Below are 15,713 nucleotides of genomic sequence, written 5' to 3'. Positions count from 1 at the left end.
AAAAAGCTTTGAATTATGGTCTGCTCTAGTGGGCCCCACAATCTGTTTGTGTCCCTTACCAACCGTTGGAACCCCCAACAGTCATGAAATGAATGATTGTGATCAGTCCATTTTGAATATGGACGGTTCTGATGTGGGTTTTTTTTTTTTTACTCAAATGGATCTATTTTGAATCTGAGGGCTAAGATTTGCCTATTAAATAGAGGGTTATTAATTCCAGTTTTATTCAAAAAAAATTAAAAAAAAATACTAGAAAATTGTAGAAAAAAATCTACAAGTTGAAACACCTTTCCACAAATTTTTTAATATAATATTCATAAGCATTATACTCATATTATATTTTAATCAAGAATAGTGAAAATAACACCTCATTTTTTGGGATGAGAAGTGAGTCCTATATGAATAGTGCAACAAGGGGGTGCTAAAATGAGAATAGCACCCCCAAATAGAACTTATTGTTGGAGTTGCCCTAACATAACTTTTTCATAATCTAATTACCAAAATAGATATCATTTTTTCATACTCATGTAAAATTTGCAGGAAAATAATATTTATTTTTTTATTTATTTATAGTAAAACATCATGAACTTTATTGATTAAGTTGAACGATTACAATCAAAAGCTAAAGCATCCAGAATGCTTTCTAGAGCTTGGTCTATCCATACTTGAGTAGTATTGGATTCATAAGCAATGGCTGCTAACCTATGTGCCACTATATTGGCAGTTTTAGGAGCAAAAGAGAATTTCAGATTGTGCACAAACTTCCTGCACTGATGTATATCCATCAACAAATTGGCATTTTCATTGAGGTCAAAATCTTCTTCTCCAATCTCTTGTATTGCAACATGGCAATCACTTTAAAGGCATGCTTCTTGGAGGCTACTCTGTCGTAGAAATCAATGCCCTCTCGGATTGCTAGCAGCTCCACCTGCTTTGGAGATGAAACATGCTGTGCACACTTTGAAAAAGCAGCAACAAAAGAACCATCACTTCTTCTTATCACTCCACCAATGCCTCCAATATCTTTAGAAGGCAAGAAAGCTCCATCAACATTGATTTTGAGTTGTTTACTTGATGGTGGAGTCCAATATTTACCCGGTTTGGCTGCTTTGTCTTGCGGCTGTATCTTCTGCACTTGTGGTAATTGTTCATACCAAGTGAAAGTGGCAACAACAATCTCTTGTGCACTTTTGAGGGTATCGTTCCACAGTTTACTGTTTCTGTTTTTCCATAGAGCTCATAGTAGCATAAGTACCTTCTCCCAATTTTCTCTGTTTAGATGGTGGCTCTGATGCAAAAGCCACTCTTTGAAACTGCCCGACAAACAACTAGCAACTGGAATATGTGCTACTCCAATAGCTTCATGCGCCACATGACAGTGACAAAACACATGACTATTGGTTTCCAAAGCTTCACTACATAGCAAACAATTGAAGAGACCATTTATCTCCTTTGTGGCCCAAGCTTTCTTGAGTAGGCAATATATTGTTTGCAGCCATCTAGATACAAATTTTCACTTTCCCAGGAACCTTTGTGTTCCACATTTTCTTTCATAGAACCTCGTATGAATTTCCAGATGAGGTAGAAGTTAGGAACTCTCCCATAACCTGCTGTCGAGCAACCAATATGTAGACTTGACAGTATACTTTTCATTCTTCTCTGACCTCCATCTATAGCGATCTTTCCCTGAAATTCTGCTTAATGGAATACTGAGAATTTTTGTAGCTACTTCAGGTAGAAAGGTAGCTTGTACAACACCTTGAGTCCAGCTTCGTGTTTCCTCATTAATTAAATCTGCTACCTTACTGATGGTAGTATGAGGTGGCTTGTGAATGAGGTAACGAGGACACTCAGGAATCCAACTGTCCTTCCATACATCCACATGTTCTCCAATCCCCACTTTCCACTGAATACCAGCAGCCAAGACAGGTCGACTTTCTAATATGCTCCTCCATGAAAAGGATGTGGCATCTCCAAGTTCTGCATCCCAAAAAGAATGGTTGGGATAGTATTTGGCCTTGTACACTTTGTCAATCAGTAACGGAGGAAAATAACATTTATGAAGAATAATCTATAGTCGAAATTTACAGGAAAATAACATTTATGAGTGTTTCTAAATGTACCCAGCAAAAATCCATCTCGTCTGAGAGGAATGACGACGAGATGATCACCACCATGATGATACAGAGAGATGAAGAAAACTCCGAGAGAGTTGGTTTTTTTTTTCTTTTTAGTAATTTTCTTTTTTGTTTATTTACACGGACTGACCGTTGTAGTCCTACCTTTAATAGTTTAATGTGAACCCCAAAAAGAAGAAGGGCCAATTACATATAAGGCCAGTTTTAAATATTTTTTTAGTCATAGAACCACCAGCTATTTAAAGTTTCAAAATGACACTTATGTATAATTTTCAAAAAGAATAAATAGCTAGCAAAATCACTCACTAGTCTTCGAATTTATGGGTAAAACCGGTGGGTACCCAAATGGATCCAATATCCCACCATTTTTATTTTTGAAAATCAAATTCGAATTAACTTTAGGGCTGCGTCTCTTCTCCCTCCCATTCGAGACTTGAACCGCTGGCTGCGTCTTCTCCGATTCTTCAGTCTCAACCTCGCCGGAGAATCACTTTAGGGCTGCGTCTCTTCTCCCTCCCATTCGAGACTTGAACCGCTGGCTGCGTCTTCTCCGATTCTTCAGTCTCAACCTCGCCGGAGATCGGATTCTCCGGCGAAAATCCAAAACTGCAAGACTCGTCTCCCTCTACTGAGCAGGCTCGGGTGTGTTTTCAATTTTGCTTTTTGCTTCGTTCGTATCGATTGAATTAGCAGTATGTTAATGATTTCTAATTGGGGTTTTGATTCTGTATAGTAGTTTTTGAACATTCTGTTTTGGTTTGTATGATATTGTGCTCTAATTGAGCTCTGTTACTGTACATTTGGGTTTGGAAAGAGGAGAAAAAGCGATTTGAAATAAGAGCTGAAAATGGTGTTAATGGGTTTCAGTAATATTTATGCAATATACTGAAGGGCCTCTGCTCATAATTTGCATTATAAGAAGGGCCTCAATTAGTGTTGCTCTTGTGTTTTGGAGCTGAAGTAGGTGATATTGTGTTTGGGTGAACAGAATGAATTTACCTTTTTTTTTTATCTTTGAAACTCAAGTTGTGGCTAGTAGAGTTATGAATCTGGAAGATGAATGTCTATAATGACATGGTCCAGATGTTATTTTGTGTATGCCTTTGATGCTCTAGACCCTTTATCATTAAACTATGGACCTTCTGGTTTGCTGTGAACCTTTGTGCATGATGTTTTAATTGCTATGAACCTTTCATATTATATGTTCCAGACCTTAATGATTGCAGTGTCAATATGATTTGATTTGATTGCCTGCCTATCATTCATATGAAGTGTAACTATACATAAGCTGTGTTTGTGTTAATTGGATTTATTGAATGTTTGTATAAGTAACAAAGTTTACTGTTTCATTGGCTAACATGTTAGATTTCTCATTATTGAGTCACAAATTGTAGGGTTAGTTTTTTCTCTTAATTTTAATTTTCTTCTTTTTGTTTCTTTACACGGCCAGAATGACGTCGTTTTAGTCCTACCTTTAATGTGAACCCCGAAAAGAATAAAAAACCTGGCGGCAAAATCACTCAGTAGTCTCTCTCTTTCTTCAGGGCTGAGTCGCTGCGGCATCACCAGTCTCTTGACTCTTGGAATTCTGCAGTGCAGGGTAAGTTTTCAGATTTGATAAAATCTTCATTTTTTCGTGATTCTTTCGAATTTTGGGACCAAGCATTACTGGACTACTAGTGTGAAATTTCCAATAAGTTTACAGACAACCCTTTCGCTGTTTGCTTTAGCTTTGGGCTGTGTTTCTGCTTCATGTAATTCTCTTTCTCTTTCTATTTTGTGAATCAGTAATTTTACTCTTTAGTTTGTTTCATTTACTGCTTTAGATAGACAGTTAAGATTTGGACCAACACTGAGATTTCATTACTCTTAAAATATATACCAAAGCCTTTGTTTTACGTTTTGGTTCAAGAGGTTGTGCTTTGCTGGTTTAACTTGGAGCAGATCTCAGCAACACAATTATGCCCTATAGGAGCTTGAGGTCATGTGTTGAATACTTCTCATTCTCACTGCCAAAATGTGTCTCGTATATGCTAAACATCTGATGCAAATCAGGCTGTTGGGTGTCGTATCATGCATGCCAAAGAATATTTATCTGAAAACAATTCAATTTGTGAGAGAGGCTATTTTGCTACATGAACCTGAGATTTTTCAGTATGTGCATTGATATGATACTCTGAACCTGAAATTCACCCCCCACCCCACAACACGTACAAAGCTATTGTTAGCTTTTGCAATTTAATTTGTGAATTTGATGTTTTGGGATGGGATTCAGGTAGTTCAAACCTGTGGTGTAGGACAACCAAGGGGTATTGTGTTTAAAGTCTTAGAAGGGCCAATTTTACGGTTTATGATCTGTGGGAAAATGGGTGTTGTGATTCACGAGCTGGAATTGAAGGGAACTTTTCACCTTGTTTATTGCTTTCCACAAATATTTTCATGTTGTACTGCTATGCAGGTCTCCTTGATAATGCACACAGCTTTTTGTGTGGCTTTAATATTTACTGTTTGGATGTGATTCAACTACTTTTTCAATAGTGGATTGAACCTGAATTATTCATCAAAAGTTGTTCTTTGTTATTACAAGATTAATAGTAGGTGTGATATGCTGAATTGGTAATTTATTTACTTTTCTGTGTAATGACAATCCGCAGCACTGTCATAATGGAAACCAATGAAAAATAACACTTGAAGATGTATTTTGAGACCATTTGTATAGTCATTCATGAATCTTACCCCTAATCACAATTACAGTTTGAATAAGTTGGGAAATAATCAATGAAATAATTTTTCTCATGCCCCGTGTGGCAGGTGAACATGTAAGGATAACATTCTTTTGTAAGCTTATGTCTTTTGAATTGCTTGTCTTGGGACTTGTTAACATATCTGGTGCTTCACATTCTTTTTCCTGTTTACTGAATAAACTGCCCTAATCTTATCTCTCATATTCAAATGCCAAATCTTCAATCTGAGTTCCTAATACCCTGTCTCTGTCTCTCCTTATGGTGATTGTTTCCTAATTGAGTTCCGTTTGTTCTTGAAACGTCCCAAAGGGTCTCAATTTCAGTTAAGAGGCCAAGGTTCACTGTAACTTAAACTCGAAGTCTCTTAAATTCCCATGAGAAAATGGAAGGATTCGAAGAATGGAAGAAACGGGCAGAGCAATGGTTATCTCAAGCATTGAAACAGGCAGATCCATTATGGTTTCAAGCACATGAGTACATTCAGCAGGTTCCGCCTACTCAGATCTGTGCTGCTCTTGCCATCTTGCTAGTAACCTCAGTTTTACTCTTATTAGGTGTGTATCCACTTGATTTTGTTATCTTATTTTTCAAATACTTCCAAGATTGATATTTATTCGTTATACCTTTTGTGATGTAGGTAGGTTGTTTAAACGCCAAAAAGCTAATACCATATTGCTGAGTGGGCTTAGCGGAGTGGAAAGACTGTTCTTTTCTATCAAGTAAGCACGGACCTTACTGGCTATTGTTCTTCTTAAACATGTTGCATAGTTCCATATCAGACTCACCAGTTGATTGAATTTTCTACGCCGCTAATGCCATTTTGTTTTTTGGTCACTAATGCCATGTGTAGCCTGTGATAAGTAATGCAAACAAAATACATTTATGTTATATGGCTTTCTTGTTATTTTGGTTGGGTGAATTAAGAAGTTAAAAAGATTTTCCAAGCTTTCTTGTCTTATTTCTCATCTTCAATGTTTGTCCTTTGCTTATCATATATCTTATATTTCAGCCTTTCATATTTTTATCATCTTGTCAAGTCAAGTTTCATCCCTGTTTTCAGTAAGATTCTTTTTATTGCTTAAAAAATAAGCAATATCTGGGTAAAAGTTTTCAATGACTTTTTTATTAGCTTATGTTTTTTTCTCTATTCTGGCTTTCTTAAACTATTCATTGAAAAATGTAGATTTGATGTCTCTGACATGGTTGGGTTCATGTTCCAGCTATGGGATGGGTCTGCTCACCAAGGTACTGTGACATCAATGGAACCAAATGAGGGAACTTTTGTGCTCAATTCTGAAAAATCAAAGGTGATATATAAATTCCTCATGTGCTTATATGTATCTTTTTCAGATCTAACTTATCTAGTCACTTTAGTTTTATGTAAGACATTGCCACCTTCTGTCTTCTTAAGAAACATTCATTCCTTTGGTTTTTTATGTTGTTTTTGTGATCGACTTGGTGGACTTTAACATGTTCTATGCTTTTGTTTGTCTTCTCCTGACAGAATGGAAAGTTAAAGCCTGTACATCTTGTTGATGTTCCTGGACATTCTCGTCTCAGACCCAAACTAGATGAGTTCCTGCCCCAAGCAGCTGGTATAGTTTTTGTGGTGGATGCTTTGGAATTCTTACCAAACTTGCGTGCCGCTTCAGAGTAAAATTTCCCTGCTTCCCATCTGAGCTATATTTAGATACTTTAAAAGTGACTATTTTTCTTGCCTTATCCTGGCACCTATTTTACCATGATTAAGGGTGCCAGCCTGATTGTGCAACGAGCAAGTGATGAAAAATTCTTGCTACTTTAATTGCAACAGGTACCTGTACGATCTTTTGACCAAGGCAAGTGTGGTGAAGAAGAAAATTCCCATTCTTATTCTCTGCAACAAGACAGACAAAGTAACAGCACATAGCAAGGAGTTCATTCGAAAACAATTGGAGAAGGAAATGTAAGATTTGAATTCTTATAAAAGGAAAAAGAAAACAAAATTAAGCATTGTTACCTTTTGTATGATAACTTATTGTAGTTTTATGGAAAGTTTTTGAGAATGATTTGATGGGATATTCCTAGTTAAGTACTTGTGCACTTACCACTTGATGTTTTATTCCTATATTCAATTTTTGAGAAGAGATGTTCTTTCATATTTTGGAGAAAGATATTTCTTCTGATAATAGCAGTGTCTTTGTTTATGTGGTTTTCTATTTATGATCCTTGGCTTGTCCAATCCAAGATTTTGCTTTGTTTATTTTTTTCAAGTTGTCAATTGCTCCTGGCTCACTGTAGACTGCTTTGTGGATATATAGTTATTCTGTTTATGAATTATTTATTTATTTAATTGTACATTGTTGCCTGACATGTTTGTCTTCTAACATTTTACAGTGACAAATTACGGGCATCAAGAAGTGCAATATCGACAGCTGATATTGCAAATGACATTACTCTTGGGGTACTTGGCGAACCATTTTCATTCACTCAGTGTCAGAACAAAGTTACAGTTGCAGAAGCTGCGGGTATTATAGGCGATATAGCTGAGGTGGAACAGTTCATCAGGGACCATGTAAAGTCTTAGGATGTTTTATTGGACTAAATGAATTTGTGGTGTTTCCGCTCTGATAGAGTTAGATAGGCTGAATATTGTGGTTCGATCATTGAAAATCCTCAAAAAAGATGCCTGAAACCAATTAAAGTTTTCAAGGAAGGATTTTAAAGGAGGAAACGGAAGAGACACTAATCCATGTTTGTGTTGTAGTGGGCGACTGAATATGATACCAAGAACAGCTTGCGGTGGGTTTTATTACTTGCATTTTAATTCAAGAAGTCTTATTACTTGCATTGTTACTGGGTTGTGTCTGCGACATTCATTCATTCACACTACATTAGTCGAAAACATCCTTGCAGATGAAATGTCCTACTAGGAAATTTCATGAGAACTTGTAGACTAATTCAAAGCGGCCGTGTAGTCGAGAGTGGCACTGTTTCTACCGAGCAATTGAGAATGAGGTATATGCATTGGTCCTCTACCTCTTGGCGTGCGTTCCTGGTCGTCTCAGTTATGTCACTTTCCACATTTGATTGCCGATTTGCAAAGGAGGCTACAATGTTGACCCTTTTTATATGTTTGACACTTGTATGTAATTTATACCGTTCACACCTTATGTTATTGGTTTGATGTCCATGGAGGCTGGATCACAAGTCCAGAGCGGATGGGTGGAGAAAATGAATAATTGGCACAAGTCAAAGTCTACCCTTTACCACTTCCAAGTTCCATCCACTACTTCTAGAAAATTAAAGTTCTTTGTAGGTACGTACTAGTCCCCACGGCCACTTAATTTCAAAGCTTTTACTAGCTATCCACCTATTCCATCATAAACATTCCACTATAAATAACCAACCAACTCTCCACCTCATTTCATCTGCAAATATCCAATCACCCCTCTTCTTCATTCTCCTTAGCTCTTAACTACCACGAAAATCAACATGGGTTCACCTGCTTTCTCTTGTGCAATACCGAAACACATGCTGAAGCAGCAGCTTGTCATTGTGGCTGGAATAGCTCTGGTGCTAGTCCTCAGTGTACATGTAGTAGAGGGTCAAAATTGTAGTTGTGCTGCAGACCTGTGCTGCAGCCGATACGGCTACTGCGGCACAGGCGATGACTACTGCGGGACGGGATGCCAAGCGGGGCCTTGCAACACGGCGCCTCTAACTCCCAGTACCAGTGATGTTCCAGTGGCCGACATCGTGACCCCGACATTCTTCAACGGGATAATTGATCAAGCGGAAGCAAGCTGTGCCGGGAAGGACTTTTATTCTCGGGCAACGTTCCTTGATGCTCTCGAGTTGTATGATCAGTTTGGTAAGATTGGTTCCCTTGATGATTCTAAACGGGAGATTGCTGCCTTCTTTGCCCACGTCACCCATGAGACTGGACGTAAGTCACTTTTCTTTTATTCTTTTTTTTTTTTTTTTAAATTCAGAAAGAAAGGTAGTACGTGGTAAATTAACATAGTAACGTGTACGGTGGTGGTTCAGATTTTTGCTACATAGAAGAGATAGACGGAGCAACAAAAGACTACTGCGACGAGACTAACACGGAGTATCCATGCAACCCGAACAAAGGTTATTACGGCCGGGGACCCATCCAACTATCGTGGAACTTCAATTACGGTCCGGCCGGAGAGAGTATTGGGTTCGACGGACTAAACTCCCCTGAAACCGTGGCCAATGACCCACTTATTGCTTTTAAGACTGCACTATGGTACTGGATGAACAATGTTCGGCCGGTCATTGCTGAAGGATTCGGGGAAACTATCCGAGCCATTAACGGTGCGCTCGAATGCGATGGTGGAAACCCTGCTACTGTACAGAAACGCGTCGACTACTACATTGATTATTGTAACCAACTTGGTGTTGCCCCTGGTGACAACCTTACTTGCTAGCTACTTAATTTGCTAGTTAGTTTATTAGCAACTAGCTAGGGCCATATATAACATGAAAAATAATAATAAACTGCATGAATAATACGATCTAAATTACAAATCCTTTAAATTAGCGTACATATCTTTCCTTTTTCTATAATGCAGAGAAATTTTATTTTCTAACTTTTTCCCGATACTTAATTATGTCTAAAAACAAAAACAAAACAAAAAACAATAGTAATTTTCATCTAATTCGAAGCTTACACATTCGTTCCTTGTATCAGTCAGCTTAATTTCACTTTTTGTAAATAATATTTGTCGAGCACTAGCTAAGAACGTTCACGTCATGTTATTTTTTTTAAACCATATTTTTTGCGTTCATAAAACATATATGTTCTTACAGTTCCCAGATTCACAATTTTAGGACACCATCTCTAATATTCTCTAGCTGATTACACTCTTTACAGTAATAAGCAGCATAAGAAATTCCAACCCCTCCACACATGACACACTGCCCTTGGAAGTTGGAACGATCCATAGTTGCACTCATCATAGATCCAAACAAGAGTGCAAGGACGTACCATAGAATCGCACAACACACACTTACTATCATACTTTTTGCACAACCTTCCAATCGCTATTCCTGGTTGCTTTCGGCACATTACCAACTTCGGATGATGCTTCGCTGCCATAATTTCAACCTAACTTGGTTCAAATTTCACTAGCATTTATATAGGAAATGATGGATCGAAAACTGAGATTGAGGCTTACTTGAAGGCCACGGAGAAAAAGTCATTTTATGCATGTATGTTTTAGCTAGCTGAAATATAAGACTGGTTTACTTGTGCAGCAAGGATCGGGTTCTCTGTTAATTAATCACCTTATTAGACAAATAAAATGGAACACACTTTAATTAGTAAGTGTAAGCTTACTGTTATTTATGATAGGCTAGTGCCTAGCTAGTTGCGTGTTGATCAAGTAGATATTTGCACAAGTCATGAAATCATGGCTGACGGTGTGTTCTAGAGGCCACTCATTGACAACGGTATGTACTACTATTAAAATGGGCAGAAACACTTCTAAAAATATTTTTCATTTGGGAGATGCTATTACATTGTGACGCTGTAGCAGTCAAGACCCTACTGTTTCGACTCTATTCCATTTTTGTTTTATAGAATAATCAACAAATATTTTAATATTATAATAAAACATGTCAACAAGCCATCTCAAAACAATATTTCATTAACGAGAGAATCTTGCGTAGGGCACCCGCACGGACACGTGGTGGGGCGGGCCAATCACCCCCCAGCAGGGGGGGTGTTTTGGGTATTTCAATTCAGGGAGCAGGGGCAATTTTGGAAAAGATGAAAAATTTCCTCTCTTCTGATTGGTGGGCCGTAAAGACACGTGGTGGGGAAACTCCCACCTAAGAATTTCTCTTCATTAACCAGCACATGTCTACACAAATAGAGAAAACTAATGAGAAACTAACATAAAAAATGTACGTATAGTGGACTCATCATTAACCTCTTAGGTCGAACCCTAGGTCAAGCCAAGCATCATTGCCTCCGCGTTGTCACTATCGAAAATAGAGCTACTCAGTTATCGACTTCTCGTCTCCTAAGAAGAAATTTCAAATCCAAGCCTTATTAGGCTGAAGCATAGGCTCAATTCGGACTTTGGGGTTGGATTTGGGTGTGTGTTTGAGTTTGGCCGGTATTGGATTTGGGATCTTGGTGAATTTCAAATCTAGATCTAAGATTCATAGATCTTTGGATATAGTCCGAATTGAGCCTACCCGAATATATTAATTTGTACCTAAATTTGACATATCAACCTGTAAACTCTTGGTTGATGGATTAATGTTCATGATATTCTACTACGTCAATGATTAATAATTTTTCGGAATAGTTAATGCCGAGAACTACTTAAGTTTGAAGAAGTTCGACCACGTCCTCCTCTTCGATTAGGGTTCGCGGAATCAAACTCGTTCTCCTCCTTCCAAGACTAGTAGAGTGTATTGGCCGATGGCCAATTCTTAGGTGCGGGTAGCCGCACCACGTGTACGGTGCGGCTGCCCAATCAAATCTCAGAAATTTTTGTCTTTGTTCTGAAATTGTCCCTGATTTTTAAATGTGAAATACCCAAAATACCCCCCTACTAGGGGAATGATTGGCCTGCCGCACCACGTGGCGGTGCGGCTGCCCCACGCAAGAATCACTCTTGGCCGATAATAGGAACGTACTATCCAATTAAAGGAAGCAATGATTGTAGTGGGAGTCTTTTGACAATTAGAGTTCGACTTGAGAAATTTTTCTGTCCTCCAGTAGAACCATGTCAGCTCAGCTGACATGGTTTGCCTTACTAATGATATTTTGACACATAGCCTCGTATTTAGGTTAATTGAAATTCCTTTGTTTCGTTATTTTGGGAAAAGACCTTTTTAGGTTCCCTTCATCTTCTTACAGTTACCACGTCTAGAGGAGACGGCGGCACAACGCCATCTCCGTCGAGATCATCATGTTGGAACCTGCTCTCTCGACGGCACGACGCTTCGAATGGTCTCTCTCAAGGTGGAACTTGCTCTTGCGAGGGATGTATTTCTAGATAGCATCAGTGGGGTTGATGTAGAAAGACCAATTGGTCCCGGAAGATGTTGAGGACGATCACGATGAAGCCGGCGATGCAGCTGAAGGTGAAGTCGCAGGTCCAAAGGCGGTGGGAGGAGGTGAAGAGGAAAGGGAGAGTGAAGATCAGAGAGTGGGTGGGAGTGCCTATGGCTGGGGATGGGAATGGGAGAATGATGAGAAGTTCGATGGCAAAGATTTGTGTTCATCGATGAGATAAACAAAATAATTAAACTCGATTCAATCAATAATTAAGATTCGATTTCCGTAGACTTACCTCTTGCTGTTAACCCAGAAATGTCACTATCTCAATAATACAGTCTATGAATTTATGAAACAATTTAAAGCCCAAACTTGAAACTACATCCATGAAATTGCCCAGACTACCCGATCAAAAGAACTACATAAAAATATCAATTAATGGTTTTAGATTTGGGAATGCTTTACATGTTCACAACACCCTGCATAATCTCAGTATAAAGAGCTGCAGAAGAGGACGATATTGAGATGGTGAGGATCGTGAAGAGGTGCAAATCTGAGAGGTAGGAGCCAATACCAAAAGACCCAAAAAGGTCTTTTGCTAATATAACAAAACAATTGTATTTTAATTATATTAAATACGAATCTAGGTGTCAATTTTTTACTGGTAAATCAAACCATGTCAGCAAGAAAGATTTGATTAGGATGGAAAAATAGATTAGACTAGATTAGATTGGATAGGAGATGCTAACTCCAAATCAATCTTGCGTTTGTGTAATAGGATTGGGAACTGGATAACTAAAAGATTTAAAAATAAAAAATAAAATAAATAAATAAATAAATAAAACAGAGCCATGGACTCGTCATCTTCTACCTTTGTAACCTTCGCTCTCAACTTAGCCATGGCTGCCTTAGTCAGCACCTCCCTCATGGTGATTTCCGCCTTCTAAATCGACAAATGCAGCGTCGACCAAGTCATCGGCTGCCTCATCGAGATCCACCGCAAGCTGCCGTCTCGCGTCCCCACCGAAGAGGACGCCGACGAAGAAGATTACATCGAAAAAGACGATCAAGAGTAGCAGCGAGGGTTTGGGTTCGGACCGCAAGACCGTTATTGATCAGGAAATGACGCCGTCCAGGTCGTTGGACGAGAAATTGATTCCCTCTTACAGAATCTCATCCTTGCTGCCCAATCCAAATGAGAAGAGGCGGTTTCATCGAGGAGGCCAAGTTTAATCCGCTCTCGAATTATCGAGCTCCTAGTTTTTCTTCTTCAGCGGACATGATCAATTTGTTTTCTCGATGAGGTCGAAGACGAAGGCGCAGTATTGAATGGGTTCTGCTTTTTTTTATCATATCTAGATGGATAAGATTTATCTTACCTTCTCAGCAAGATTTGATATGAAGATCTGACATGATTAAAATTTTCTGGTTACTTGAGATTTGGACGTCCAAACACAACTCCTCATTAGATAGGAGATAATTAATCTTGTCCAGGTATCATCTCCAGGCAAACAAACGCGGCCTTAGTGTCGAAACCGCTGCATAGTGGGTGAAAATCTAGCTAAAGCTGGGTGTATGAGAACTTGCCTTACCTGTGCTTTTAATGTGGAAGATCTGATAGTTCGTCGGAAACACGAAATCCAAATTCACATCGATACAAGCTCAGACTTTAAGGGTTACATCGACTTGATAATTCAAATAATCTAACGAGAAACTATTAAATTCTTATCGATGATCAAACAATCAAAACTTGTCAAATAATTTATAGCAACACTCACTTAGCACTACTTAACGAGCGTAAATTCTCAGACTAAAGTGGTAGCACGAGCCCCCACCCGCCACCACAAGCTGCAGCGCTTGGGTCCCACGCGCCACCTTCTCAACTCAAAATTGGGGGTCGAGACTCATGTCAAAACCTTCACAACAACAAGCATAACAACATTTCTAACTATACCAAAGCCCGATTATGAATGAGGAACCCGAAAAGTAAATTGGAAGCTTCGGCTGTCAAAATCTCAGTCCTTAGTTTGTTTCTTGATTACTCAACAAGAGAATGGTATTTTCTTTGCATTTAGAATAGTTTGATATCATTTACAAAATTTGCATTAAATCTCAACCAACAAAAAGAGAAGAAAAGAGACGAATTAATTAAATACGTTCCCTTTAACGAGAGTTTGAGCACTTGTTAGCTAGTGACCAGGTCCTTTGGGGCTTGGTCCTGAAGCCAGTCGTTGAAGCCAACATTCCATGGTGTATTTGGCCTTCTCGTAGGCCAGCGATGATGGGGAGGAGTATGTCTCCAAATGATTAGCACCGGCAAAGTCCTCGGGTAGCAGTCTAATTGCTTGAACCTGAGCATGACTCAAGATGGCTACTGTTGTGACAAAGACGATGAAGAAGCTACTCACCTTCTGGAATTTCATCTTACAAACTTTATGGTGTTTTTTTTTTCTTCAGAATAGTTGGATATGACTGAATCAAATCGAAGAGGTTGTAGTAGCTTAGAGCAGCAAAGTTTGTTGTTGGATGCAAATTTTTAATTGGAAGTGGATGATATGGATGAGGAGGCCTTTGTTGTGTTGATGTATATATAGTGTGGCCGGTGAGACAGCACTTCGTTGATCAACTTGACTTGTAGGTCTCTGTTTTGGCGGGCTACTCCATACGTGTTGACCAAGGAGTTCTGAAAGAAATAGGCAGCCAAGAGGAAAATTGGGGTTTGAATATGTCAACTCCAAGACTGGTTTGAGTGGTTTAAGTCATTAATTGGGTGGAATCAGAGAAGACCTCACAAATTTGATTATTAATTCCGTCCAAGGCTTGGAATATTTGAATTGACTACTACCCAGGCCATTGACCCAGTTCTTGTTTCTGAACTGACTGAGCAAGAAAAGTCTGAAATTGTTAATTCTTTTGAAGTCTGAAGCCACAATTGTTTTGAAGTCTGAAGCCACCTGGATGTTACCTGAAATCAAATCAACAAAGTATATCTGTGGTTAGTAGTAGTACCACGAACATACTTATATAATAACAGGAAGGAGTAGGAGTAAGAGTAGCAGTCAATCACCGAGACACACCATCAAACAAAGCGAGAACTGCACGTGTGACTTAATATGATAGAACGCTTGTAATCAAAGAAATACTGTATTGTAAATTATTGACATAATATGACTTCAACAACTCAAAACTGTATCCAGGATAGAATGCTTAAGCACTGCTATTGATCTGGTGCAACACTTCACATGTCTAGTTCAACTGTAAATTAACTAAAGCATCTTCGTCTCCCTTCAGTAAAAGGAACTGTATATTTAACTATAGTATCCACACATGTTATGCATTTACCTAGGGAAATTACTGCACCCCGACTAATTTTCCCAAAATCATAATTTCAGTCCAAATGGAGCAGTCATGGCACAAGCATATAAGAGATGCTGAAAATCATTGTAAATGTACATTTATAAGCAGTGTAATGAAAATTACTAGCTTACTGCAGATATGAAATACAATTAGAGAATGGAAAGTGAAAATGGTGTTGATCGATCTGTAGGCCTTTAGCTATACAACATTCATCTGTAGGACTTCTAGGCTTCTACTATATAAATGCTAACCAGTTCTTTAATGACACCAACTTCATATGTGCATTTAAAGAATTAAATTGTGCCTGCAAAGCAAGACTTACAAGTCCTTGGCTTTCCGTCTCAATTCATTAAGCTCCATCTCAAGTATAAGGGTAACAAAAATGATGGAATGCTAGCTACTACCACTTTTTATTCCTAACAGAAACTTCGACAACTTCACATGATGTTT

The 15,713-nt window shown here is 38.6% G+C and overlaps 1 protein-coding gene and 2 pseudogenes across 1 annotated transcript; 2 read left to right on the top strand and 1 right to left on the bottom strand.

Annotated features, from left to right (window-relative positions):
• Positions 1-2,461: 2,461 nt before the first annotated feature.
• On the top strand, positions 2,462-7,711 carry LOC133710674 (uncharacterized; annotated as a pseudogene).
• A 485-nt stretch (positions 7,712-8,196) lies between these two features.
• On the top strand, positions 8,197-9,439 carry LOC133710672 (endochitinase EP3-like). The gene is made up of 2 exons (XM_062136809.1): positions 8,197-8,810; positions 8,912-9,439. Exons 1-2 carry the CDS (start codon positions 8,357-8,359, stop codon positions 9,316-9,318), a joined length of 861 nt encoding a protein of 286 aa, XP_061992793.1. The 5' UTR covers positions 8,197-8,356; the 3' UTR covers positions 9,319-9,439.
• Positions 9,440-9,574: 135 nt separating this feature from the next.
• On the bottom strand, positions 9,575-9,989 carry LOC133710675 (PHD finger-like domain-containing protein 5A; annotated as a pseudogene).
• Between the last annotated feature and the right edge of the window lie 5,724 nt (positions 9,990-15,713).

Source organism: Rosa rugosa, chromosome 5 (assembly GCF_958449725.1).
Source record: "Rosa rugosa chromosome 5, drRosRugo1.1, whole genome shotgun sequence".
Classification (NCBI taxonomy): Eukaryota; Viridiplantae; Streptophyta; class Magnoliopsida; order Rosales; family Rosaceae; genus Rosa; species Rosa rugosa.
The sequence above is the reverse complement of the archived record's forward strand: the minus strand, read 5'-3'. Positions and strand labels throughout refer to the sequence as shown.

Excerpts from the sequence above, each read along its gene's own strand:
- LOC133710672 (XM_062136809.1), top strand. The coding sequence starts at position 8,357 with ATGGGTTCACCTGCTTTCTCTTGTGCAATACCGAAACACATGCTGAAG. Across the intron at positions 8,811-8,911 it reads CGTCACCCATGAGACTGGAC|ATTTTTGCTACATAGAAGAG; the intron begins GTAAGTCACTTT and ends GTGGTGGTTCAG.